Source organism: Oncorhynchus masou, chromosome 33, assembly GCF_036934945.1.
Source record: "Oncorhynchus masou masou isolate Uvic2021 chromosome 33, UVic_Omas_1.1, whole genome shotgun sequence".
In the NCBI taxonomy this organism is placed as follows: Eukaryota; Metazoa; Chordata; class Actinopteri; order Salmoniformes; family Salmonidae; genus Oncorhynchus; species Oncorhynchus masou.
In genome coordinates this window covers 25414148-25440243 of record NC_088244.1, presented here as the reverse complement: position 1 = coordinate 25440243, position 26096 = coordinate 25414148, and the positions used below count along the sequence as shown (strand labels likewise).

Below are 26096 nucleotides of genomic sequence, written 5' to 3'. Positions count from 1 at the left end.
CACATGTGTGCATCCACAGTGTTATTATACATGAAATCTATGAAAATACAGAATCATAAGAATAGTCTCTGGATAGTAGAACAAATCCTGAATTTCAGAACTTAAACACTTTTTTTGAACTTTACCCTTTAAACTGGACCCCAAAATGTCAAAGCTCACAGAACAATCTGCAGATGAATATCAAACGTAAAATACAAGAGGAGGTTTGAAGGATACCTATATAAATGTCTTTAAACCCCTAAATATGATGGAAGCAGCAAGTCAGAGTGTGTGATTTCCATTTCTTTCTTGTATTATTTAAAAAGAAAATGGTTGAGCTGTTAAGCATGTCTCTGGCCATTTAGGATTTTTGTTGTTGGTTTTTGTAATGAAAAATAAATTTCCTTTGAAACTATTGACAGATTGCAATTACTAGATGTAACACATTCCTTATGTGCAGATATGGACACAAGATGTAAAAGTAAGGAGCAAGTACAACATTTTATTCTATGCCTTGAATTCAAAGACAAGACACCCAAATTTACAACCAGTCGTCAAGACTAACATCACATTAATTTGAATATTGATTCAGGGCATAAAACATTCTCAGCTAGAGTATGTTGCTCCTCACCTAAGATATTAATGCTAACATTATTTTGTGTATTGCACTCATGTTTTTTAGCCCACGCAACAGAAAGAGGACATAACCCCGGAACAAAAGTATGAGTTCACAGGGTTCATACAATCTTCCTTTTCCATGCCTTGTTATCCATATTTAAGGTCACCAAGTTGTCAAAAGTTTACAAAGCCCCAGATTAGCATACATTGTCATTTAATCTGTCTTTTAGATGATCAGCACTTGTGGGTAGAAAGAAGCTCATGATCAGTTCGCAGATCCATAATATTATAAACTATGTTTCAACTTTTGATGTCATCTTTCCTTTATACCTACTTTTGACATCAAACTTGGGAAGCTTCCCCTCAAATTAACTTAGAACTGATGCTATCCCACATGCTTGAAATTATATAGACATACAGTGCCTTGGGAAAGTATTCGGCCCCCTTGAACTTTGCAACCTTTTGCCACATTTCAGGCTTCAAACATAAAGATATAAAACTCTATTTTTTTGTGAAGAATCAACAACAAGTGGGACACAATCATGAAGTGGAACGACATTTATTGAATATTTCAAACTTTTTTAACAAATCAAAAACTGAAAAATTGGGCGTGCAAAATTATTCAGCCCCCTTAAGTTAATATACTTTGTAGCGCCACCTTTTGCTGCGATTACAGCTGTAAGTCGCTTGGGGTATGTCTCTATCAGTTTTGCACATCGAGAGACTGACATTTTTTCCCATTCCTCCTAGCAAAACAGCTCGAGCTCAGTGAGGTTGGATGGAGAGCATTTGTGAACAGCAGTTTTCAGTTCTTTCCACAGATTCTCGATTGGATTCAGGTCTGGACTTTGACTTGGCCATTCTAACACCTGGATATGTTTATTTTTGAACCATTCCATTGTAGATTTTGCTTTATGTTTTGGATCATTGTCTTGTTGGAAGACGAATCTCCGTCCCAGTCTCAGGTCTTTTGCAGACTCCATCAGGTTTTCTTCCAGAATGGTCCTGTATTTGGCTCCATCCATCTTCCCATCAATTTTAACCATCTTCCCTGTCCCTGCTGAAGAAAAGCAGGCCCAAACCATGATGCTGCCACCACCATGTTTGACAGTGGGTATGGTGTGTTCAGGGTCATGAGCTGTGTTGCTTTTACGCCAAACATAACGTTTTGCATTGTTGCCAAAAAGTTCAATTTTGGTTTCATCTGACCAGAGCACCTTCTTCCACATGTTTGGTGTGTCTCTCAGGTGGCTTGTGGCAAGCTTTAAACAACACTTTTTATGGATATCTTTAAGAAATGGCTTTCTTCTTGCCACTCTTCCATAAAGGCCAGATTTGTGCAATATACGACTGATTGTTGTCCTATGGACAGAGTCTCCCACCTCAGCTGTAGATCTCTGCAGTTCATCCAGAGTGATCATGAGCCTCTTGGCTGCATCTCTGATCAGTCTTCTCCTTGTATGAGCTGAAAGTTTAGAGGGACGGCCAGGTCTTGGTAGATTTACAGTGGTCTGATCCTTCTTCCATTTCAATATTATCGCTTGCACAGTGCTCCTTGGGATGTTTAAAGCTTGGGAAATCTTTTTGTATCCAAATCCGGCTTTAAACTTCTTCACAACAGTATCTCGGACCTGCCTGGTGTGTTCCTTGTTCTTCATGATGCTCTCTGCGCTTTTAACGGACCTCTGAGACTATCACAGTGCAGGTGCATTTATACGGAGACTTGATTACACACAGGTGGATTGTATTTATCATCATTAGTCATTTAGGTCAACATTGGATCATTCAGAGATCCTCACTGAACTTCTGGAGAGAGGTTGCTGCACTGAAAGTAAAGGGGCTGAATAATTTTGCACGCCCAATTTTTCAGTTTTTGATTTGTTAAAAAAGTTTGAAATATCCAATAAATGTCGTTCCACTTCATGATTGTGTCCCACTTGTTGTTGATTCTTCACAAAAAAATCAGTTTTATATCTTTATGTTTGAAGCCTGAAATGTGGCAAAAGGTCGCAAAGTTCAAGGTGGCCGAATACTTTCGCAAGGCACTGTATTTGTCATATATCCTCATACAGGTTGCTCATCATTTTTGATGAGCAACCTGAAAACAACTCTCGTCAGTCCATTCATATAATCAAATCCCTGATCTTGCACATGCCTGTTCCAGACAGGGGCAATCTGGATGCTTTGGTTTATTCTCCATTTCCATCTCTGATCCTCCATAAATCCAGCCAATTCAATAAGGGTCCCAGGCATGCCCTCTCACCCAGCAGACACCTAGCCTAATGCAGCCCCCCATGGTTGTCCTGCTGCCCCAGGTTCTGCTGCAGACATCTGAATTCGCAAGTAAAGCTAATGCTAACCAGAGCCAACTGCCTGACCAGAAGATTCTGAGGACTGAGATATGATAGTCCATGATAGCTAACAGGGAGCAGCCTCGTTGCATTTTGAAAAATGTCAGTCCTGCAAATGCTTATTCAAGTATTTTTCACCCTCAGCCTGTTCCTGACACAGAGAATTGAATGTGCTAAAACCAATGAGGTTCATTCAAAAACCTGATGCAACGAGTGTGTCTTCTTAAACCATTGAATTGCACATTTTTTACACGTGCAGTTCCTCTAAATTGATAGGAAAAGGTTCCTCTACTTTGATAGGGGAAGGGAAAAGTTCCTCTACGTTGAGAGGGAAAGGGAAAAGTTCCTCTACGTTGAGAGGGGAAGGGAAAAGTTCCTCTACGTTGAGAGGGAAAGGGAAAAGTTCCTCTACGTTGAGAGGGAAAGGGAAAAGTTCCTCTACGTTGAGAGGGAAAGGGAAAAGTTCCTCTACGTTGAGAGGGAAAGGGAAAAGTTCCTCTACGTTGAGAGGGAAAGGGAAAAGTTCCTCTCGTTGAGAGGGAAAGGGAAAAGTTCCTCTACGTTGAGAGGGAAGGGAAAAGTTCCTCTACGTTGAGAGGGAAAGGGAAAAGTTCCTCTACGTTGAGAGGGAAAGGGAAAAGTTCCTCTACGTTGAGAGGGAAAGGGAAAAGTTCCTCTACGTTGAGAGGGAAAGGGAAAAGTTCCTCTACATTGAGAGGGGAAGGGAAAAGTTCCTCTACATTGAGGGGAAGGGAAAAGTTCCTCTACGTTGAGAGGGGAAGGGAAAAGGCCCTGTGCTGTGCTCACTAATGCCAGTTACTGCCTATACATCCTTGACTAAAAAGAGCTCCAGTACATATCCTTGAGCCAAGAGCGGAGGGAGCTGTGGCCTGGTGATTTCATCTGATAGAGTGGGAGGTGAGAACAGGCAGTGGAGGGACAGAGAGGGAGGAGTGTGTTGTGTGTGAGACATACATAGAGGGACAAGCACTACTCTTCACTGAAAGACAGATGGAAGATACAGGTATTGCTGTCTCAATGTTGATAGAACAAAATTACTGTCGACCCAGACGTCATATTTTTTGCCAATTGAGCTAGTGCTAATACTTAATGTCAGGACAACTATAAAAGGAAAGTATAAATGTTCAGTTATTGGGTATCACCAGTATAGAAATCATGCTACAGGTTTTTAGATATGTAAAAAAAAAAATAATAATAAATGAGTACACCATTGCTTGATGTTGAGTTTAAAAACCTAAAATATCTACATTCTGACCAGGTGAAAGCTATCCTTTATTGATGTCACTTGTTAAATCCACTTCAATCACTGTAGATGAAGGGGAACATACAGCCATGAGACAATTGAGACATGGATTGTGTGTGCCACTTAAAGGGTGAATGGGTAACACAAAATATTTAAGTACCTTTGAACAGAGTATGGTAGTAGGTGCCAGGCACACCGGTTTGTGTCAAGAACTGTAAGGCTGCTAGGTTTCACACTCAACAGTTTCCCGTGCGTATCAAGAATGGTCCACCACTCGAAGGACATCCAGCCAACTTGACAACTGTGGGAAGCATTCCTGTGTAATGCTTTCGACACCTTTTGGAGTAAATACCCTAACAAATTGAGGCTGTTCTGAGGACAAGAGGGGGACTCAATATTAGGAAGTTGTTCTTAAATGTTTTGTACACTCACTGTAGCTACAGCAGCACCATATTATTGGGGGATATGATGTGAAGTCATAGGAATGCAGCTGCACCATCTAGTGGTGTGGAGGTTGTACTCAAATGAATTGTAAACGTTACATTTTGATTCAGCTTTTAGTGCTGCATCACTCAAAATATTGTCTAGAAGAATAAATCAGATTAAAACTTTTATTTACAATGTTTTTGCTGGCTGTAGACCTTAAAAAATATTTTTGATACAAATGAACGTGAATTTAAAAAAAAAGTTAAATATAAATGACTAAGGAAAAAGAAAAAAGGAACAGCTTTGTTTGGCCATCACATTACTACATGAACAATAATATTGACTTCCACACAGAGTACATTTCTCATCTGATTCACAAATAGTTTAAACCATGGAGAGTTGTTTCATGGTGTGGCTTGTTGTGAAATTATACTGCAGCTCACAAACAACCAATTGAAGGACAACAAAACGGGAGTGTCAGGGGGGATTCATTCACATTTAAGAAAAAGTAGGCCAATTCAAAAACAAAAAAAGCACTGGGACAGTTGAGGTACACAAAATTCCAAAACATTAATTCAGGACAACATACAGCACTGTCTACAAGAAGTGGGGAAGAATTGCAACTTAATCATTTTCTCAAGTCATTGAAAGCATATCAGTATAAAAGTACACCTTTTACACCTTATGTTTCTTTCCAACAACGAGGCTTGAAGCTCAATAGACTTGAGACAGGAAGAACTGCTAGTGAAAATGACTAGGCACCATAGAATTTGCAATGACTATGTTCCACTGAACTTATAGGTTGAGATTTTGAATTCTCAAAACACTGACAAAATGTAGACTGACAAGTGCACAACAGATATGTAAGCGCTGAAGAAATTCTAAAATCCAGATGTGTAAAATGTATGTTTAAGCGGGTTCATTTAGGTCATATTGGCCATTGTTTTACTAAAATGGTTTACCAACATACTAGATACATTTGGGGACATTTAAAATGAAGTTTAAAAAAAAGAATAGTATTACAAAAATGCATCATATCACTTTTGATATCACCCAACGCACCAACGAGGCTTAAAAGTTCATGAAAGTAAAAAAAGAAAAGAAAAAAAGTTGACAAATACAAAGAAAGCCGTACAATTTTCATAACGCCCCAAAATATTACACAGTGTCTGTTCAAGCTTTGATGTTCCGTTTACAATCCATATCAGAAGAGATACTTCCGACATGTGTCAGATCCACACCGGCACTCCACCCGAATCCGCTTTTTGGGAGAGCTTGGGAGTCCCGCTAAACTGAAATTGGAGTCCATCCTTGTGCTCTCCGCATCGACTGGATCAACTGCAATGACAATGTCAAGAGTCAAATTCAACCAAGACAGCACATCTGAGATATATGCGTTATGGTTAGCTCACCTGCACCACATAATTGTCAAACTGCTTAACAAGCCAAATATGAAAATTGTTTTGCCCAAGCATCAAACACACTCAAGATTGAAAAGCTAAATAAAGTGTAATGTTGAAATGTCCAGTGTTCATTGAAATTGTATAACTCAATGTAATTAATGTGTTACTGTAGTACAAAAAAAGGGGTTTCCCAATTGCACTCTCCTACCTAACCCTGAAAGGAATGAGTTTAGGTAATATGACACATTTGGTGCCCACTCCCACCTTTATAGTTAGTGAAAGGAGCTAGCAAGTTACCTGCAATGCACACTAGCAGTGATGGGTGATGACAAAATGACAGAGCCTATTCATTTTCAATGCGCCAGCTGAAATGTGCAAAGCGAAGAGAGCGATGCAAAACAATTGAGAAAGCTGAACTCTATGCAAATCTCCAGCGATATTGCATCATGATTACCAATAGAGGCTCACGATAGCTACTAGCCGATGCTTTATTGGATGTTGATAAATTCACTACCTATCGTGCTGTGGGCTTGCTGCTCGAAAGAATCACCTACATGGTGATCAACTGTTGGAAAATCAAGTGAATTGTTGCTTTCGGTTGATATTAGTAACAGTAGCTGTACCTTTAATGTGTAAACTGTCATGTTGAGGTCATGCTAGTAGAGCCGGGACAAAACCAGAATCGTGATACTCATTAGTATCGTGACAAGTAAACAAATCACGAAGCAGATTTACCTTCTTTAGGAAAACAGCCATAATGTTGGAAACAAACATCATTATGTTGTCGTCCAGAGTCCCATGTATTTATTTTCTAAGTTATAATACACTATATATTTTACATATAGCAGGTTTTTAAAGGACCAAAGCAATTGGTCTGCTTTGTGTTTACATTTTTGAAATGTAAAAAATCTATTTTTACTAGTATCGTCACAGCCCTACATGTCAGGCAGTAAAACTTCACACTTACTTTGCATCTTGTAGTCAAAAGTGAGCTCTTCTCCTGCCCTGATGGGGCGTGTTGAAAATAAAGCTATCCTCGGGAGCCTCTCATCCAGGTTGTCTATAAACACGTTGTATACTTGCAGGTTGGGGTTGCACTGCAAAACAGAGAAGAGACAACTTAAAGGGTCCATACTTTAAGGTCACATTACAGCAATTAATGCTTTATTTCAGAATAGCCTACTGCTTATAATACATTCATAAACACAATTCTATTCAGATTTTCATACAACTTTGAGAAAACATGCTCTATAATAGACAAATTTGCTGCACTTCATGCTGTTTGAGGAAGATTATTACAGTGCAATACTATAACATCCATGGGTTGAACCGCTTCCGTTCTGCGGTGTCTACGATGCGACTGCTTACATTTGCACCTAGAATACTAAAATATACTATTACCAAAAAGGTACGACATGGTGCTTTGGCTACTCTGCAGGTATGCCTCAGGGTTTGAAAGGTGAACATATATGATAATGTGCCACTCACACTGTGGTTGACAAAGTGGGAGATGTTGCCATGGTGAGCAGCGTCCACTGTATAAACGTCCTCCACGTAGTCCAGGTCAAACAGGTAGGTGGCACCCTGCCGGTCGTACAGGTGTCCTCTCTTCTCCGCCTCGTCCGATGTGATGATCTTGACAAACAGATGCACACACCACTTCAGAAACTGTTCACAAATACCCGTAATAGAAACACAGCACGAGCACAAAGTTTGTCTAATGTTCTTTGTCCATTACTCCAATCCAATTTATACATTTTCATGTCAGAATAGCTCATTCTGGTAAATGCAGTTGACATAGGCCAATACATTTTACCTAAAGTATTGGCCAATACTTAATACTACTTACCTCTCCAACATACTCCATGACAAAGGTGTTCTTTTTTATGTGCTGTAGTGCGCGCACGCCCCAGCCTCGGCCGTTCCCAGTCTTGAAGATGCACAGGTCGAATGGAATGCCCTTCTGGACCACTCGGTTGGGGCAGTCAGAACCGCAGCTGCAGCGGGTGTTACACTCGTAGATGGGCTCCCCGGCACGCACTCGCACCTGGCCCTTGTCAGTGTAGGCCAGGCGGTGGAGGGAGGCCCCGGGACAGCAGCCTCCGACCGGATCACTGAAGCAGTCCTTACACTCACAGCCAACGGCCATCTCATTGAGCACGATGCCCTCGCCCACCTTATAGGTGTTGATGTAGGTGAAGTCCCTGGGCGGGCCGTCCAGGTCCACCTCGTTCAGGACAAAGATGCGGCCTGGGTGGTTGCGCGTCTTGTTCAAGTCGGCCTCCCAGCGCTGGAGCCTCTGGCGGAGTTTGGCTTTCTGCACCAGGATCCAGGCTACGTCCTTGTCCAGCCGCTTGGGACAGGTGGTCCGTCTCTTTTTCCGCCTCAGCTCACGCTCCATGTCCTCATGGAACTGAGTCATCAGCTTCTTGCACTTGAGATTTTTGCGGGGCTCCCAAGTGTTGGCTGACTCAGGGAAGCCCTTCCACTTGACCAGGTACAACTCCTGCTCCTGATAGATGACAAGAGGACACATGACTCGGATTGCGTATTAAGCCACAAAATAATTATATATTGAACGTGGTACATTTTACAGTGAGGTCCAAAAGTATTGGGACAGCGACACATTTTTTGTTGTTATTTTGGCTCTGTACTCCAGCACTTTGGATTTTAAATGATACAATGCCTGTGAGGTTAAAGTGCAGACTGTCAGCTTTAATAGTAATTTTGGAGACACTTTTATTGTAAATATGAATAGAGTATGTTTCAAAACACTTCTACATTAATGAATAGTTATTAATAAGTGAGAAAGTTAGAGGGATAAATATCATACACAACACTCCCCCACCCAAAAAAGATGCTAATCTGTCCTGTTATTGGTAATTGTGAGAGTTTAGCATGTCTTGGGGTTATGACCTTCGTGCCTCCAACTTTCTCACTCATTATTCACAATTTATTCCGGATTGCCTGTACTCCAAAATGGCACTACATTTTTTACCCTTCATTTCTATTGAGTACAAAATAATCTGAAACCAAAACAAACTGAAAATGCACCACACAAATTTGTCACGTTACAAGCTTGATGTAGTCATTGCGGCAGGGTAGCCTAGTGGTTAGAGCGTTGGACTTGCAAGTTCGAATCCCCGAGCTGACAAGGTACAAAGCTGTCGTTCCTGAACAGGCAGTTAACCCACTTTTCCTAGGCCGTCATTGAAAATAAGAATATGTTCTTAACTGACTTACCTAGTAAAATTAAAATTGCGTGCTGTCTCTCTCAGTATCCATATGAAACCAAAAGTTAAAGGAACCACACCAACTGACAGTTGCAATGCTCGAGATAACTCTACGGAGGACTTGTCCCGGCCTTCATAGTCCCATTGTGAATTAATTGACTCACCTTAGACTTCTTGTAGTCACAGAGGTACTCAACCTCATAGTCATCGATGTTATGCTTGTTCACCTGTAGTTCTTTACAGTGGAGCCTTTCCCGGCGGCAGACAGCCTGCAGATCGTCCAAAGACAGCTTGCAGGATACGCTGCAACCTGCAATGTTGTAATTGTAGCCACCATGTTTAGCTAGCTACGTTAGCTAATAGTTGCCAACTGAGTTGGGTTTAGAAGGCAACAAATGAACGAGACAATTAAACATACTCAGCTTAAACATATACTTAATTTGTTCTAATTTGGAATTGTGCAGGCTAACGGGTTATCTGAAACGCTTGCAAGACAGCTTGCAGACACTGCCAGACATTTCCAGCTAACTAGCTCCTCAACGAGGTCTGTGTTTTGGCGCGTTATGAAGTTCTCCGTTGTTTGCAAGTAGCTATGGCTGTCTGAAAACAGGTCAGATTTTCTTCGAATTTACACTTTATAGTGCCATGCAGCTTACGATCATTTAGTTACTAGTTATTCGATATCCGTATGCATTCGTTTAGCTTTTAATTAAAACGTTATCCGCTACAATTTATTTTTTAAAAGACCACACAATCGAAGTGCGCAGATAGAGCTGCTTACTCAATGCCATTGTTATTGCTTTATCAATGCTACATATTCCATGACAAGCGTGTATTAAAGGTCACAGAATTAAGTGTAACATTTGATCAGTTCAAACAGCCACAATAACCTCAAAACACAACAAATATACACGTATTAACTTCCCACCCTCCTTACCGTTCAAATCTTCCGCCATGTTTTCCGCACCGCCAAAATGGAACAATCCTTCGATTGGGGTAAAGACTTTCGAGGAAGCAGCTGTTTCATGTTGTTGATTGGATGGAGCATATTGTAGCGGTATTTCTATTGGAGCAGCAAAAAACTGTTGCTGCAAGCGAAGCTTTGTAAGGATGTAAGTATTTTTGCAAGGTCAGCAAGGTATGGAAAGAGAAGAATATGCATATTCTCACTAATGTTCAGATAATATTGGGGGGAAAAATACATGTATATTCTTATTTATTAATTAAACCATTGGAAAAATGTGTATCACTAAGAGGTCACAGTAGACACATTGTTTCAAAAGGTGGCTCTTACTACATGCCTGGGGGAGTTACAGTAGCCAGCGTAAACTACTTCATATTTGTTTGACATTATATTTGACAATATGAGACCTACAGTACACTACATTGCCAAAAGTATGTGGACACCTGCCCGTCAAACATCTCATTCCAAAATCATGGGCATTAATATGGAGTTGGTCCCCCCCTTTGCTGCTATAACAGCTTCCACTCTTCTGTGAAGGCTTTCCACTAAGATGCTGGAACATTGCTGCGGGGACTTGCTTCCATTCAGCCACAAGAGCATTAGTGAGCTGGGGCACTGATGTTGGGCGATTAGGCCTGGCTCGCAGTTGGCGTTCCAATTCATCCCAAAGGTGTTCGATGCTGTTGAGGTCAGGGCTCTGTGCAGGCCAGTTAAGTTCTTCCACACCGATCTCGACAAACAATTTATGCACAGAACTCACTTTGTGCATGGGGGCATTGTCATGCTGAAACAGGAAAGGGCCTTCCCCAAACTGTTGCCACAAAGTTGGAAGCACAAAATCAGCTAGAATGTCATTGTATACTGTAGCGTTAAGATTTCCATTCAATGGAACTAAGCCCGAACCATGAAAAACAGCCCCAGACCATTATTCCAAACTTTACAGTTGGCACTATGCAGTGGGCCAGGTAGCGTTTTCCTGGAATCCGCCAAACCCAGATTCGTCCGTCGGACTGCCAGATGGTGAAGTGTGATTCATCACTCCAGAGAATGCGTTTCCACTGCTCCAGAGTCCAATGGCGGCGAGCTTTACACCACTCCAGCCGACGCTTGGCATTCAGCATGGGGATCTTAGGCGTGTGTGCAGCTGCTCAGCCATGGAAACCTATTTCATGAAGTTCCCAACAGTTATTGTGCTGACGTTGCTTCCAAAGGCAGTTTGTAACTGGGTAGTGAGTGTTGCAACCGAAAACAGACGATTTTTACGCGATATGCGCTTCAGCACTTGGCGGTCCAGTTCTTTGAGCTTGTGTGGCCGACCACTTCGCGGCTGTGCCTTTGTTGCTCCTAGACATTTCCTCTTCACAATGACAGCACTTACAGTTGACTGGAGCAGCTCAAGCAGGGCAGAAATTTGATGAACTGACTTGTTGGAAAAGTAGCATCCTATGAAGGTGCCATATTGAAAGTTACTGAGCTCTTCAGTAGGCCATTCTACTGCCAATGTTTGTTTATGTTAATTGCATGGCTGTGTGCTCGATTTTATGCACCTGTCAGCAACTGGTGTGGCTGAAATAGCCAAATCCACTCATTTTAAGGTGTGTCCACATACTTTTGTATATATAGTGTCCCTTTGGTATCAAAGCACTTCAGAGGGAAGGTTAGGCCAGAGGCCTACTATGTATGTGGTGTGAGAAGCTCATAGGGAGTCAATATCATCTACCCCATGGGGCAGTTATGAGAACAGATTATATTAGTGCTTACTTTGAATTGAACATTACATTAACCCATGAAGGTAATCAAATTCATATCAAACCCCAAAGATTTTTTGTACGTTTTGAGACACGGCATTAGAGACGCAGAGACCGATGAATAAATATGCAATATTTGTGCAATAGATTTTTTTTAAATGAGTTTATTGGCTTTTTGAGATAACATTGCAAAACAAAATGTAGAGTATAAAAAGTAGGGGAAAAATCTGGGTAGGAAAAAATGACAGCCTATCACACCAGTAGCTACCATCTTCATTCAGCTAAGGAATAGATAGAATGCATTGAGCTAGAGTCTCAGTCAATATACGCAAAAAGGAACAAACCGGTTAAGGTTACCTCAAGCGGTATGGTGTGTTTCTTCCATTTTCTGGAGGTGACCTCTATGTTGTCTTCCCACCAGGAGATTCCAGGACAGTACATTCCATGTTGTCATACAACAGTAACATTTCTAGACTCTACAACATTGATGTCAGCAGTGACAGTCAGTTTGGGCAACTCCAAAGTGCCACTTTCATCAGTTACGTTTTCTGGCCTCACCGTCTCTTGACGTCTCGGTTGAAGAGGGAAAGGGAAGCAATCCAAAGGGGCGTGTTCGACTTTACAGAGGCTGTCCTCACTGCTGTCCCTAATACAGTCGGGATTGGAGACTCCGGCGCCTTCCCAGCAAGGCCAGGGGTTCTCCCTGAGTGGCACCACGTCTTCAGTCTGAACCGCCTGCTCCATCAGCATGCCTCTGGGGGGCCTCTCCTCCAGCCCAAAGCCCTCCTCTAGACTAGGCTCCACTTTACGGAACGTGTGGCGGGCAAAGAGGCATATGCAGAACATCTCCACAATCACAGAGTAGTGGTAAATTACTGAGAGAGGAAGAGAATAAAATAGAAAAAGTTAGCACCAATGTCACATTGATAATTTCATAATAAACATGTATCTCTACTGTTACAATATTGACATTGAGATGATGTTGAGAGGGAGATGTATGGGGGAGGACTTCCATCGCAGTGCACTTACGCTGGGAACGCATGAGGACAGAGAAAGGAGGGGTGCAGGGCACCACCTCCAGGGCCCCCATGGTCTCCAGGATTCCACTCTGAAGTCCACACAGCACCAACACTACAATGATACAGACAAATTTGGCCCTCAGCCCATAGCCAGGCAAGGCCTTTTTGGTGGCCTTGTAAAACAGCAGGTGGCCATAGAAGGACAAGAAGGTAGACACGCCTATGATGACATTCATGTACATATTGGGATTGGCATAATCCACCTGTGAAAAATTGCATGGATATGGTAAAAAAAATTATATATATATATATATATATATATATATATAAAATGAACTAACTGACTTATTAACCAGGGACTCATTTGGTTAAATTAAGGACAAAAATAAATTGGTTACAATGCAAATATGTCTTGCGATATATGCATTCCACTCACATCTCCATAGTCATACTGCTCATCTGTCCAGAGGACCAGAGTGACAAAGAACAGGATGCTTCTGACCACAGACAGTTGCATCACAGCAGCCATCATCCATCCCAGGCTGGTCCTATGGAAGGAGAGGTAGTGGGCAAGGTGATTACGGCAATATATGTGCATTTATCATTATCGCAACATGGGAGATTATGGTGATATGTTGTGAATTTATCAATATTGCGATATGGGGCCATTACAGCAATATTGTTTATCTATAATTATTGCGATGTGGCCACATCTTATGAATCTATCATTATCGCGATATGGATGCGCACAATGAGGAGGACACCCAGTTATAAAGTACCTGTTGATGGCTATCATAGGGAGGCAACAGCAGCAGCAACATGGGAACGGATCCGGAGACACCTGCTCTCCAGCTAAGATCTCCAGCATGCGGGCCTTACCCCCAAAGAAGTCTGTGATGAGCCCCATAAACTTTAGCAAAGTAATGGAGTGGTACCTTCAGAGCGAGAACCACAAATGGAGAGATAGTTTTACTGATGGAAGTTTTAGCCCAGAATGACATGAACAATGTAAATTAGTACACAAAACAAAGTGATGGTCAGAAAGAGGTTGTACTTGATACTTACAGAGAAGCTATGAAGCTACATAGTGAGGAGGAGCGAGGAACGTACAGCGCAATGATTGAGGTTAAGCCAAAGACCTGATCGAACGAGAATGAGTGTAGTTAGGCAACAATGACAAAATGTACAAATACCTATCCGAAACAATTGAATTGTGTGGCAAAAATGAGAGGTCCCTTTACCGGGTACATGCCCAGTATCCACAGGTAGAGGTGCCGGCGTCTGGAGTAGGGTACGTGACGCAGGAAGAAGCCCATCTCTTCTAGGAACAGGGCCAGCATGACCACAGCGAACCCAGCAGGAATGAGAAACAGCCATAGCTCATCCTTGATCACTGGGTACAAACGCACAACACAAGGACTTGTGGTGGGACAAATCATATACAACACATACAGTTCCCAGAAAACAACACTAGAGCTAACATTATCATAAACACTGGTGACACACTGGTGTGAGGTAAGTCTCAGGCGGAAATGCCCCAACACATTAGCAGGGTTGGTGTAGCAGAGAATAGCTCAGTTAGCATCACTCAGAATCTAAGACGGCAAACACCAATATTGCACATAGACAAAGCATTGTGCCGTTTTTGGCATAGAAAGAAAATGTTGGTGTCTTCAAGCACAGACCTTTATCACACAGAACCTGATATGTATCAGATCCAATGACTGTAAAATCTCTGGCCAGTCAAAAACATAGCCCATACAGTTTATGTGAATACATAAATACTGGTCTTACCACTGAAGAACTCCCAGGACAGCGGGATCTCTGCTCCTAACCAGCTGCAGTTAACTCCTCTCCTCATCCTCTCAGAGAGCACAGTTCCCACTAACACCACAAACCCTAGACGTATTATGACTAGGACAAAATTTAGAGTAGGTCTCAAATTTAGGGAGGGACAATTACTTTTGAACTAACTGACCTCGTATAGAAAGACTGATGTAATAAAGGACGAGACTTTGTTTTTCTATTCTCAGAGGACGGACACTTGGCGAGTGTCTTGTCAGTTCCGTGTTGAGATGGCGTCCTGTCGTCTGAACGATGCTTTCCTGATAGCAATGATTAATGATTGACTAAACCAAGTTAAGCCGACAGATGGGGAACCAAGTCCACTCTGGAATGTGTCAACTTGTGTTGTCTCTGAACCGATTATGAGGGAGCTCTAAACAAGCACGGTTGTGAAACTAACGTAACAAATTGTTTTAAAGTTGTCATACCATGTATCACTTAGAATTTAGAACACATAGAAGTTTAGGATTGTTTTAAATTATTTTATAAAATATTGGATTTGGGCTTTACTACTATAACCCATAGAAATGCATTGAATAAGACATTCATAAATGGAAAAGTATTTTTTTTTAATAAAAAAACATTTAAAAATAAGTGTCTCTAGGAGACACAGTATAAAAACGCTCAGGAAATATTTTACTTTTTTGGACACATATTTAACCTGTTTTTTTTGTTGGTACAAAACTACCTCCATACTTCCATATTTAAAAAAAGATTGGTACAGGGTTACCTTCAGTCGAGTCCTGTCGTTGTTGTGGGGGTTGTAGAGCAAAACAGAAATACCAACGTGTTCGTATGTCTCCCCTTTCCAATATGGGGTCATATCAGCAGAGGCTGCTGAGGGAAGAACGGCTCATAATCACGGTCGGAACGTAGCGAATGGAATGGCATCAAACACCTGGAAACCATTTGTTTGATGCATTTGATACCATTCCACTGATTCCACTCCAGCCATTACCACAAGCCCGCTCTCCTCAATGAAGGTTCCACCAACCTCCTGTGGGTTATATTAGTTTGTAGCCCAAACGGTTCAGATGCTACAGACAGACGTTGGCACATCGGCGGTACTGATTTTAGACCAGTCCCATGGGGCTTGTGGGGGTCGTAGAGAAAAACGGGGTACACCATCGTGTTCGTGAGATTCATCTTTTCATATAGTGGTCATATTAGTTAGTCGGTTAAACCGTTCGGACACTATGTTTTCGTGAGAAGACCAATTTTCAATGACTACTGGTCTGACAAACAGTGCTGTAGCTCTGCCACTTTCCACCGCAGATGCGGAAGGCCGACATCGGCGGATTGAGATGCAGCCCATACAAAAAAGCCCATACAGATATCTCTACCTTAAAACTGATGATTTGGATGGGATTTGTTGTATTATGTTAATTAGATTGCCGCGGACTCTTAAGGATTAATACAATAAATTATATAAAAATGTTTTTGTACACAACACTTGTAAATAGCATGATACCCTTCTGAGTGGTTAAGATTAACTCCACTGAACAAAAATATAAATGCAACATCTAAAGTGTTGGTTTCATGAGCTGAAATAAAATATCCCAGAAATGTTCCACATGCACAAAAAGCTTATTTCTCTCATTTTTTTGTGCACAAATGTATCCCTGTTCGTGAGCATTTCTCCTTTGCCAAGATAATCCATCTAGTTGACAGGTGTGGCATATCAAGAAGCTGATTAAACAGCATGATCATTACACAGGTGCACCTTGTGCTGGGGACAATAAAAGGCCACTCTAAAATGTGCAGTTGTGTCACACAACACAATGACACAGATGTCTCAAGTTGAGTGCAATTGGCAATCTTGACTGCAGGAATGTCCACCAGAGCTGTTGCCAGATAAATGTTAATTTCTCTACCATAAATCGCCTCCAACAACATTCCAAAGGCCACAATCAACAGCCTGATCAACTCTATGCACAGGAGATGTGTTGCACTGCATAAGAAAAATGGCGGTGACACCAGATACTAACTAGTTTTCTGATCCATGCCCCTACTTTTTATTTTAAAGGTATCTGTGACCAACAGATGCATATCTGTATTCCCAGTCATGTGAAATCCATAGATTAGGGCTTTGTGAATTTATTTCAATTAACTGATTTCCATATATGAATTGTTACTCAGTAAAAAAAATGGAAATTGTTGCATGTTGCATTTATATTTTTGTTCAGTATACTTGATGTACTAATCATGGTTTTGATCTGGCATTTTAAATTCTATAATTTGCTGAAAAATACAGTACAATCCTTCACCTTGTTGAATAAATAATGTAACTACTAGGGTGTGTTTTACCTCCCATTTCCAAATAAACCCTTCATTGATTAGTGTTAAAGTAGGGCCATAGAACTAGAAATAAAATGTCTTTAATAGAAAAACAGATACATAAGTAGAAAAAAAGTACCTCCATCGAGAACATCATGTATTATAAACTGGGTGGTTCAAGCCCTGAATGCTGATTGGCTGACAGCTGTGGTATATCAGACCGTATACCAAGGGTATGACAAAACATTTATTTTTACTGCTCTAATTACATTGGTAACCAGTTTATAATAGCAATAAGATAACTCAGGGTTTGTGGTATATGGCCAATATACCACGGCTAAGGGCTGAATCAAGGCACTCCACGTTGCGTCATGCTAAAGAACAGCCCTTAGCCATGGTATACTGGCCATCCCCCCCGCCTAATTATATAACATCAATGGTCCAACATAATACATTCACTTAAGGCACACCGCACCTTAGCCCGAGGTTAACAAGTGCTTGTACGAACACAGGATAAGCTAGCCCAGGGCTCAGTCTTAGCCTGGGGCTAAGAACAATGCAGTGTGAGAAGGCTAATAGGTGCTACTGATATACACAGAAGCATAAATATTCATAATGATTGTGTGTGATCAAACTCCAAAAGACCTGAAGATGAACAGTAGCCTATACAGAAGCCACTGACAAATCTTCAGCCTACCTCTGGTTCTCAATCTCAACAGTGTGATGCATCATAGCAATGAACTTGTGTGTGACTCGTTTGTTAGTGTTCACCACAACAAACAAATACAGAAAGACCCTGGTAAACAATGCAGCATTCTTCCAGTCATGATGGTGTGGGACAATTGTCCTGGCTCTACACTTCGCTGCTCCGTGTCCACTAAGTCTTTACCCACACCAGACCTTGCTAGGTAAGATGGCCCACCTGTAAACTAAGGGTTCTTTTTGGACCAGGCTTTTGTCTTCTGTTCTTTTTGGACCAAGCTTTTGTCTTCTGTTCAGTACAGACCTTCGCAGAATGAGATTACTGAATGAGGCGGTAGAAGAGCCAGCTGCCAAACACCAGCCAGTGGCTGGCCCATTTCAACTCTGACCACTTCTGAATGGTGTGGTTGGCCACATAACCCTGAGAAGGAGGACAATGGTGACTAAATGTGTATAAGTAATACGTTCATGCAGTTCATATAGACCACTGTTTAATTCTAATGTTCTCCATTAACTTGGCCCCAGCCAGCAGTAGCAGGTCATTGGTGGGCCTTACCTCCTCTGCAGCCAAGTTGTCTACTTCAGCATCAAACAGGGAGCCCAGGTATGTCAGGTGAAAGATGGCCATGGCACTGAAGGCCAGGTTGATGCCATACACCCACAGCTCCTACGAGAATGGCACAGATCAGTCACTACACTGGGGATGTGTTCTGAATCCCAAACCTCCCCGCAATGTGCACTAGCTAGCTCACTCACCCCACATGGACACATTCAATGTGCACTAGCTAGCTCACTCACCCCACATGGACCCATTCGATGTGCACTAGCTAGCTCACTCACCTCACATGGACCCATTCAATGTGCACTAGCTAGCTCACTCACCCCACATGGACCCATTCAATGTGCACTAGCTAGCTCACTCACCCCACATGGACCCATTCAATGTGCACTAGCTAGCTCACTCACCCCACATGGACCCATTCAGTGTGCAATTAACAATAGGTTATCTTATGGAAAGCACCTTCAAAACATGATATACAAACTTGAGTGTAAAACATTCCTGGATGCAACAAGCATGTACCTTCTTCTGCTGATGATGGCAATTGTTGGGACACTGTTTGGACAGGATACAGGCACTAAAGATGGCTGCCAGCCTCTTCCTCAGAACTGACAGAGGATGACAAGACAATAAGGTGATGTACAATCTTTGAAACAAAACTCACATAAAACAAGCAAGCATGTGAAGTGAAAAGCAGATAGGCACGGTAACTTCACCATGTTCCACGTAGGTAATGAAGCCCAGAGACAGCAGCACGGCCCCAAGATGGAAGCTGAGGCCCTGGAGAAAACAAAATGGCAGATTGTTGTAAACCCATCGGAAGCTGATCAACCAACTATTCACTTTGGCCTCAGCCAGAGGGTTAAGGCAGTGACATTTTCAAAATCAGATCAAATCTTACTAAAGCAAAAAAAAACAGTATTAAAGTGCAATGGTGAGTGACCTTTTCTGAATCATCACGTAAGATGACATCACTGTGTTGGTTGACTCATACTCACATGTAGTAGGGCACTGGCTGTGTAAGTCACAATGATGGAAGAAAATGTGCCAAGTTTCAAAGCACTTTTGAAAACATCTACAACAAAATGGGGGAAAGACCCAGTAATCAGTTGACATTTTAATATGTAAAAAAATAAATATGGTTAAACAGGGCCCATAGTTCTAACATTTCTGTCTAATCTGTTTATAGTAAATTGAAGGTGTAATGATGCTTACATATGTTGAGCCAGCGAGACATGGGGATGTTCCAGGAGGTCACCACTAGCACCATGGACCTGGGCAACTCCACATTCAGAGGCTTAACCACTTTCAGATCCCTAAAAACACATTTTGTGCATTCATGGGTTTGCACATGCATGCACGCACACATTATTTTCACATATCTTATCTAGACAGATATTACAGTGTCTATCACAATACTGCTTTTATAAACTTAGCCTACAGGCAAATTGATAATATATGAAATATGTGTACCACTAATTGAACCATAGATCGTATGAACTGAACTCCCCATTTGACATTGTCTTTGTCTTCAGTGAAACCTGCCCCTGCCAGCACAGTAGTACTTTCGCTGAGGTGGCCCACAAAGTAGTTACTGAAGTGGAAGGATACAGCATTCTCATACGCATGGAGCCACCTGTACACAGGGGAAATAGACAAGATAGCTCTAAGATACTGTTTATAGCCTTTCTTCATTCAGCAATAATGCCAGAAATAGTTTTATGCACTGACACCATCTTGAAGTGGTCACTATTGCTACTATCAGAGCTTGTCTGAAGAACTTTGTTTGATGTTCTTCATCACAATAGCCCTTACCTTGCTTATATACCTCTTGGAAGCAGAGAAACAGAAATAAATGGAACTCCCTAACATAAAGTTGGTGTACATTCACATATCAAAATAGGACTGTCATTGGAATGACCAAGGAATTGTTCAGTGAAACGTGCACTCACGTGCGCAGTCCTCTGCTCCCGTGGATTGGAATGAAGTAAGGGAAGAGGTATGGGGCGATGCAGTTGGATATCACCAAGCATACCTGGCATTTCACCCAGCTGATTGAAAACTTCTGGAACCAGGACCAACTCTGAGGGACAGAGAAGCCAAGTTAAAAAAGGACAGATTTTAGCAGCCATTTTGACTTAAAGCAGCTACAGTATGTGGATCTAACTGCGGTGAAAAGAGGTGTAAACTTTGCACCAGCGCAAACAATTAGTAAATCTGGACCAATATGTTATAAGCCTATATGTCAAATGTAAATTCAGATACTATACAGGAATCAATTCAGTTTTCTTTTAACAAGTTGACTGAGAATACATAATTTTTTTGCAAAACAGTAGAACATCTCTTCAGCTGTGGCTTACAAGTTTACGGCTTTCAATGGCCTCTTTGTAGCTTGAGTAGCTAATCCAGGGTCCAAAGATGACAGTGCCCACAAAGAGAATGTAGCCTGTGAACTCCAGAGGGTTGGGCACAGCGAGCACAGTGCCTCTGTCCAGGTCAAAGGCCAGAGAAATGGCCTTCATGGCCACCACCATCTGGGAACCTGAGGAAGGGGGGATGATAGTGAAGGAACAACTGTGCATACTTTGCCTAAGGTCTCCAATACAATGTAACAGGAAGATGTCCGTGTCTCTATAAAATCATGTATATGGCTCATACTACCTTGCCATCCAATCACTCACATCTGTACAGGACATTTACCTCTCATCTTATGCCAGGTCACTGTGTCAATCATATGCAGCTCTCTAGAGAGAGAAAACACAGGAGAAAACAGTTAAGTGGAGCAACATTGTCTATGATGCAGCATTAGCAATAGATGGAGTTATCATTTTCATTCATTACCCCATGAGTAGATAGATGAGGATAGTGGCAGAGAGGAAGATTCCTCGGCTGCTGGAGTGGCGGTTGAGGAACAGGACCGTGTAGCAGAGCATACTGAGCATTAACACCCACACCATGGACTGCTCAAAGAACAGGTAGAGGGCATATAAACCCGCTAACACTGAGCCCAAGTGTTTCACAGAGGATGAGAGACCTACTGGAGGACAGGAAACACTAAGTACCAGGCTGGCACCACCAAAGGCCTTTGTACAAATTGGGGTGCTTTTCTAGACATCTGTAAGGTCATACTGAATGCTTTATCTGTCATCATTACATGTGTCCAACACACTGTGGATGGTGTCATGGCAAAGTATACATTACACAATTCAGTCTTTGTATCTAACGTTTGGCACATCCTTTGGCACATCCTCTGTTAAATCCTCATTAAATAATGTTATTGGTCAAGTGTTCAAGTGGACTCACCCAGCCTACAGAGGAGTCGACAGAGCAGGCAGAGGAGCAGTAGCTGCCAGACCTGTTCCACTCCCTGCTGTGCCGTAGGGAGCACACAGCTCTCCCCTAGCTCCTGGAAGAACTCTATCCTGCTGAACTCCATGGTGTAGCCTCAACTGCCTGGCTCTCACTGGAGTGGAGAAACATGAAAATAATGCAGCTGTATGTGAGTGATCAATTTTAAAAAGGCATAATGTATAAAATGTCCTACTGTTCAATTGTCAATGTAATTTCAATTAATGCCTTGGCTTTCTTGAGTATAACTTATTATATATTATGAGCTTGGTACAATGGCCCACAATAGGTTGTAATCAGGGTTGTGCGGTCTGCCCAAAGCATTACCGGGGGCAAACTACCCGCCCTCTAGGATACCTACAGCACCCGATGTCACAGGAAGGCCAAAAAGATAATCAAGGACATCAACCACCTGAGCCACTGCCTGTTCACCCCGCTATCATCTAGAAGGCAAGATCAGTACAGGTGCATCAAAGCTGAGACCGAGAGACTGAAAAACAGCTTCTATATCAAGGCCATCAGACTGTTAAACAGCCATCATTAGCACATTAGAGGCTGTTGCCTATAGGCATAGACTAGAAATCACTGGCCACTATAAGGAATAGTGGCCACTAGTCACTTTAATAATGTTTACATATGGCATTACTCATCTCATATGTATATACTGTATTCTATTCTATGATATCTTAGCAAGTAGCCTAGTGGTTAGAGCATTGGGCCAGTAACCGAAAGGTTGCTGGATTGAATCCCCGAGCTGACAAGGTAAATCTGTCGTTCTGCCCCTGCCCCACTGTTCCCCGGTAGGCCTTCATTGTAAATAATAATTTGTTCTTAACTGACTTGCCTAGTTAAATAAAGGTTAAATTAAAAAACAAATAAATAATAATGTTTACATATCTGGCATTAGTCATCTCATATGTATATACTGTTTTCTATACTTCTACGGTATATCAGTCACTTAATAATGTTTACATATCTTTCATTACTCATCTCCAATTTGTAAGTCGCTCTGGATAAGAGCGTCTGCCAAATGACTTAAATGAATGATGATCTCATATGTATATACTGTTTTCTAATCTATTCTACTATATCTTAGTCTGTTCCGCTGACATCCCTCGTCCATATATGTATATAGTCTTAATTAATTCATACTTAGATGTGTGTATATTGGGTATATGTTGTGTAATTTGTTAGATAGTACTTGTTAGATATTACTGCACTGTCGGAGCTAGAATTACAAGCATTTTTCTACACACAAGATCTGCTAAACACGTGTATGTGACCAATCAAATTTGATTTCATTTGATTTGTATTACCGGTATTTTGTGTTGTCAATAATCCGTGTTGGGGAGAAGTGAACTACATGTAGTTCAACAAGTAATTTAATAAATATTCAGTAGCTTTGTGGTAGTTTAACTAAATTAAAACCTTGGTAGTGTTTGCAGTAGTTTATTTTGCCATGTAGTGGTGAAGCTAACTATACTCTACTTGTTTTGCAAAAAGAAAAGATAGGTGAAGTAGGCAATAATGTTCTTTCTTTTTCTGCATCAGACCTGCCTAATTCTGATTTTGTGTTTAAAAGGCTAACTTGTTCCAGTGTGAAGTCATTGGTAGCAAGCTTGGTAAACTATATTTTCAGAGAAGTTTCCCCAACACTGTAAATAACGTAAAATGTTTGAGTAAATGTCTGAACTCCATTACAAAAGTAGCTGGGTCAAACTGTTGAAATAAAAAAATGTTAAATCCTCTAAAACATTGTAATTTCTAAAGAGGTTTTGTCATGTTATGTTATGGCAGTGGCTACTAGTTTAAGGCGGGGTTGGCAAAAATAGCAAACTTGCCTGTTGCTCGAGACAATGGTTCAAGGCAGAGGCAGCAAGAGTGAACGGATAGCTAGCTAGCTTGCAGAGAGTATTTGTGCCAAATCTCGATATCTGGACGAAAGTTTAAGAAACGCCAACCTCCGCGAGCTAACTTTAAACTTTAATGAGTTGTTCGCTAACATGCAGCCAACATTGCTGGCTAACTTATAAAGCAGACGAAGTGAAACGCTAGCTAACTCGCTAGCCAGCCAGAGCTCACCTGAAATAGTTTTCACTTGTCTGATTCGTGTCCTACTCGTCCTGTACTATGCCAATGTCCGCGTCCTCTCGTCTCCTACTGAAAATGAAGTTATTTTAGAATCAATATGTTCAAAAAATGTTTTGGAATAGGAAATCTCGTGCAACGCATTACCTTGAAAGACATTCGTATTTCGACTCTTCATAATCACTGGCAACACTGTCCACCAGGGGACACCATTCTCTGAGCTCTCTCTGTGTGTTTGCATACTGAATGCAAGCGGAATCCACATGCTATATTCCAAATGATCAAGCTGTTTTTGTATAAACCATATGTACGTGTTGAGAGGGTTAAGATGCAAGTCACACTTTGAACAGGGATTGGACTGCCATTTTTGTGATTTTGCTCACTGAGAAAACGCATGGCCCCTGCTGTAAACAGTGGAAATGTGAAAAACACAGTTGCTCTAATAACATAATTACACTGGCTTGAAACATGCATCAGCACCCAAACCTTTGAATCTAATTTCTAGCAAAGCAGCGCAATATCCTACATGACAAGGCTGCTCAACCCGTGAGATATGAACTGCCACTTTTGTCAGACTTATGTTGCCTTCACCTGTATGTATGTACCATACCCACAGCACTGACAGTCATTCCAGAAATTATATATTTTAAATGTGTAGATTTTATTGTGTCGATGCAATGGATAATTCTTGTGTATTGTGTATTAATGAAAATGTTGCATTTGTTTCAAGTAATTCAGCCTTAGCTGCTATTGATACCATGGAATGTTGCCTTATTGAAATAAAAACCACTCTTTCTTAACTCACACTTTTCTCTTTATGACAGATAATGAGATGTCTTTGCATGAAATAGCCGATTCTATTCAACTGTACACCATCAACCTAAGAAACAATGAAAACCAATATTGTTAGTATGTTAACAAAAGATGACTGTAAATTCACCATTTCAATACCAGTGTTCACAACTGTAAGCTTCAGACTTCTATTTTTTTGTCATAGAGAAATGAGATTGAAACTGATCTGGAAGAGGGAAGAAGGATGAGAGGAAAGAATAAATGTTTTCCCTTCGTCTCCCCTTTCCTTCTGAGGGTCCTGGGCAGTATCCCCCCTGTCCTTCTGTCTTAATGCCCTGGACCGAGCCTCTTCTCTCTACTTCCTCTTTCCCTCTCTCTTCCAGGAGCATATGTTAAGACTGGGCAGTTCTCTACTAATAAGAGGCTCCTATTGTGTCAGGTTTCTTTTTTCAGTGCAGTAGTAGTGGTTGTTATAATTTTGTTGGTGGGGAAATGGTGCAAGGTTTGCTGTGCTGGCAGAATGTTTTTATAGGACTCTTAATGAGTTTACCTCCAGGTGGTCGGCTCTGTAGACCCACTGCTTTGCACATGTTTGTTTGTTCTGCGTTGAGAACAGTCAGGCCCTGAAGAGGTCCACATTTCACCTTCTATCCCCTCTTTCCTGGTGAGAGAAGTTTGTCAGTGAGCGGTAACAGAGAGCATTGACATGAAACCTTGTCATGAATACTTTAAATTCAAACAGATGCACATGTATACATTCAATATATACTAAGCTAATATGTTTTTAAGCCTGTTGTTCATGCAGTATATAATAAATGATAAGCAGGCCATATGTGATTATTAGGTTTGTTTAATTGAGTTGCAGTGTTGGCAGTGTCTATGTTGGCAGTGTCTCCCTCACCCCTAGGGAGAGAGGCACGTGTGGCACATTCAACTCCAGTAAATAATCAAACAGCCCTTTCATTCTCTTCAAGAGGTCAGCCCTTTTGCAACACCTGCTCCCACTGGAGGAGAAAGAGAAGCCTCTCCGGGGTGGCAACCTCTGTTACCACGCACCTCCGTGAGGTCAGGGGTCAAAGAGTGACCGGTGTGGCTGCCCATCGTGACACTTCTTCTCTGGGAGCGGTGTCCTGTTTCCCTGTGCCCTCCAGAGAATAGAGTGAAAAGTTGGTCATCATCAGAAAACATTTTCATACATTATTGTATAACAAATAAGTAAATCATTCATTAATACATTTCCTAAATTTGAGCAGGTCTAAACATCAAAATGCCTCCAGCCATTATAATGCTACATGAAAACATTGTCTGCAATATTGTTTTCTTTATTGTATTGTCTATTTTAGATGTGTGTGTGAAGCAGATGTAGGAACATGCATGGGGAAACAGCTTAATAACCTTGTGGCCGGTTTTGAAGTACTGTTTAAAATATGTTAACAATGTGTTAATGTAAGCAAATTAACTTAATTAAGTATATTTTTTT

General features: G+C 41.4%; 3 protein-coding genes across 9 annotated transcripts; all 3 read right to left on the bottom strand.

Moving 5' to 3' along the window:
* Positions 1 to 4809: 4809 nt before the first annotated feature.
* LOC135528114 (histone-lysine N-methyltransferase SUV39H1-like) lies at positions 4810 to 10276 on the bottom strand. Of its 2 annotated transcripts, none has more exons than XM_064956944.1 (6): positions 10212 to 10276; positions 9439 to 9584; positions 7891 to 8553; positions 7530 to 7676; positions 7009 to 7138; positions 4810 to 5976 (listed from the first exon to the last, which is right to left on the bottom strand). In XM_064956944.1, exons 1-6 carry the CDS (start codon positions 10228 to 10230, stop codon positions 5843 to 5845), a joined length of 1239 nt encoding a protein of 412 aa, XP_064813016.1. In that variant the 5' UTR covers positions 10231 to 10276; the 3' UTR covers positions 4810 to 5842. The 2 variants fall into 2 exon arrangements, with proteins under 2 accessions (XP_064813016.1, XP_064813017.1); XM_064956945.1 differs by lacking the exon at positions 4810 to 5976 and adding an exon at positions 6004 to 6697.
* A 1858-nt stretch (positions 10277 to 12134) lies between these two features.
* Positions 12135 to 15713, bottom strand: LOC135528113 (organic solute transporter subunit alpha-like). Of its 3 annotated transcripts, none has more exons than XM_064956942.1 (8): positions 15581 to 15713; positions 14800 to 14889; positions 14247 to 14398; positions 14071 to 14144; positions 13785 to 13940; positions 13442 to 13553; positions 13016 to 13268; positions 12135 to 12861 (listed from the first exon to the last, which is right to left on the bottom strand). In XM_064956942.1, the coding sequence occupies exons 2-8, from the start codon at positions 14864 to 14866 to the stop codon at positions 12437 to 12439; spliced, it is 1239 nt and encodes a 412-aa protein (XP_064813014.1). In that variant the 5' UTR covers positions 14867 to 14889; positions 15581 to 15713; the 3' UTR covers positions 12135 to 12436. The 3 variants fall into 3 exon arrangements, with proteins under 3 accessions (XP_064813014.1, XP_064813012.1, XP_064813015.1); XM_064956940.1 differs by having other exon boundaries at positions 14800 to 14919; positions 15581 to 15712; XM_064956943.1 differs by lacking the exon at positions 14800 to 14889 and having other exon boundaries at positions 15581 to 15700.
* A 1499-nt stretch (positions 15714 to 17212) lies between these two features.
* Positions 17213 to 24045, bottom strand: LOC135528111 (protein-serine O-palmitoleoyltransferase porcupine-like). 4 transcript variants are annotated; one of them, XM_064956937.1, is made up of 14 exons: positions 23972 to 24045; positions 23819 to 23893; positions 21692 to 21851; positions 21230 to 21425; positions 21089 to 21132; positions 20749 to 20930; positions 20341 to 20471; positions 19900 to 20024; positions 19604 to 19705; positions 19387 to 19463; positions 19105 to 19168; positions 18911 to 18996; positions 18386 to 18496; positions 17213 to 18250 (listed from the first exon to the last, which is right to left on the bottom strand). In XM_064956937.1, the coding sequence occupies exons 3-14, from the start codon at positions 21822 to 21824 to the stop codon at positions 18149 to 18151; spliced, it is 1353 nt and encodes a 450-aa protein (XP_064813009.1). In that variant the 5' UTR covers positions 21825 to 21851; positions 23819 to 23893; positions 23972 to 24045; the 3' UTR covers positions 17213 to 18148. The 4 variants fall into 4 exon arrangements, with proteins under 4 accessions (XP_064813009.1, XP_064813008.1, XP_064813011.1 ...); XM_064956936.1 differs by having other exon boundaries at positions 23819 to 23896; positions 23972 to 24032; XM_064956939.1 differs by having other exon boundaries at positions 21230 to 21422; positions 23819 to 23896; positions 23972 to 24032.
* Between the last annotated feature and the right edge of the window lie 2051 nt (positions 24046 to 26096).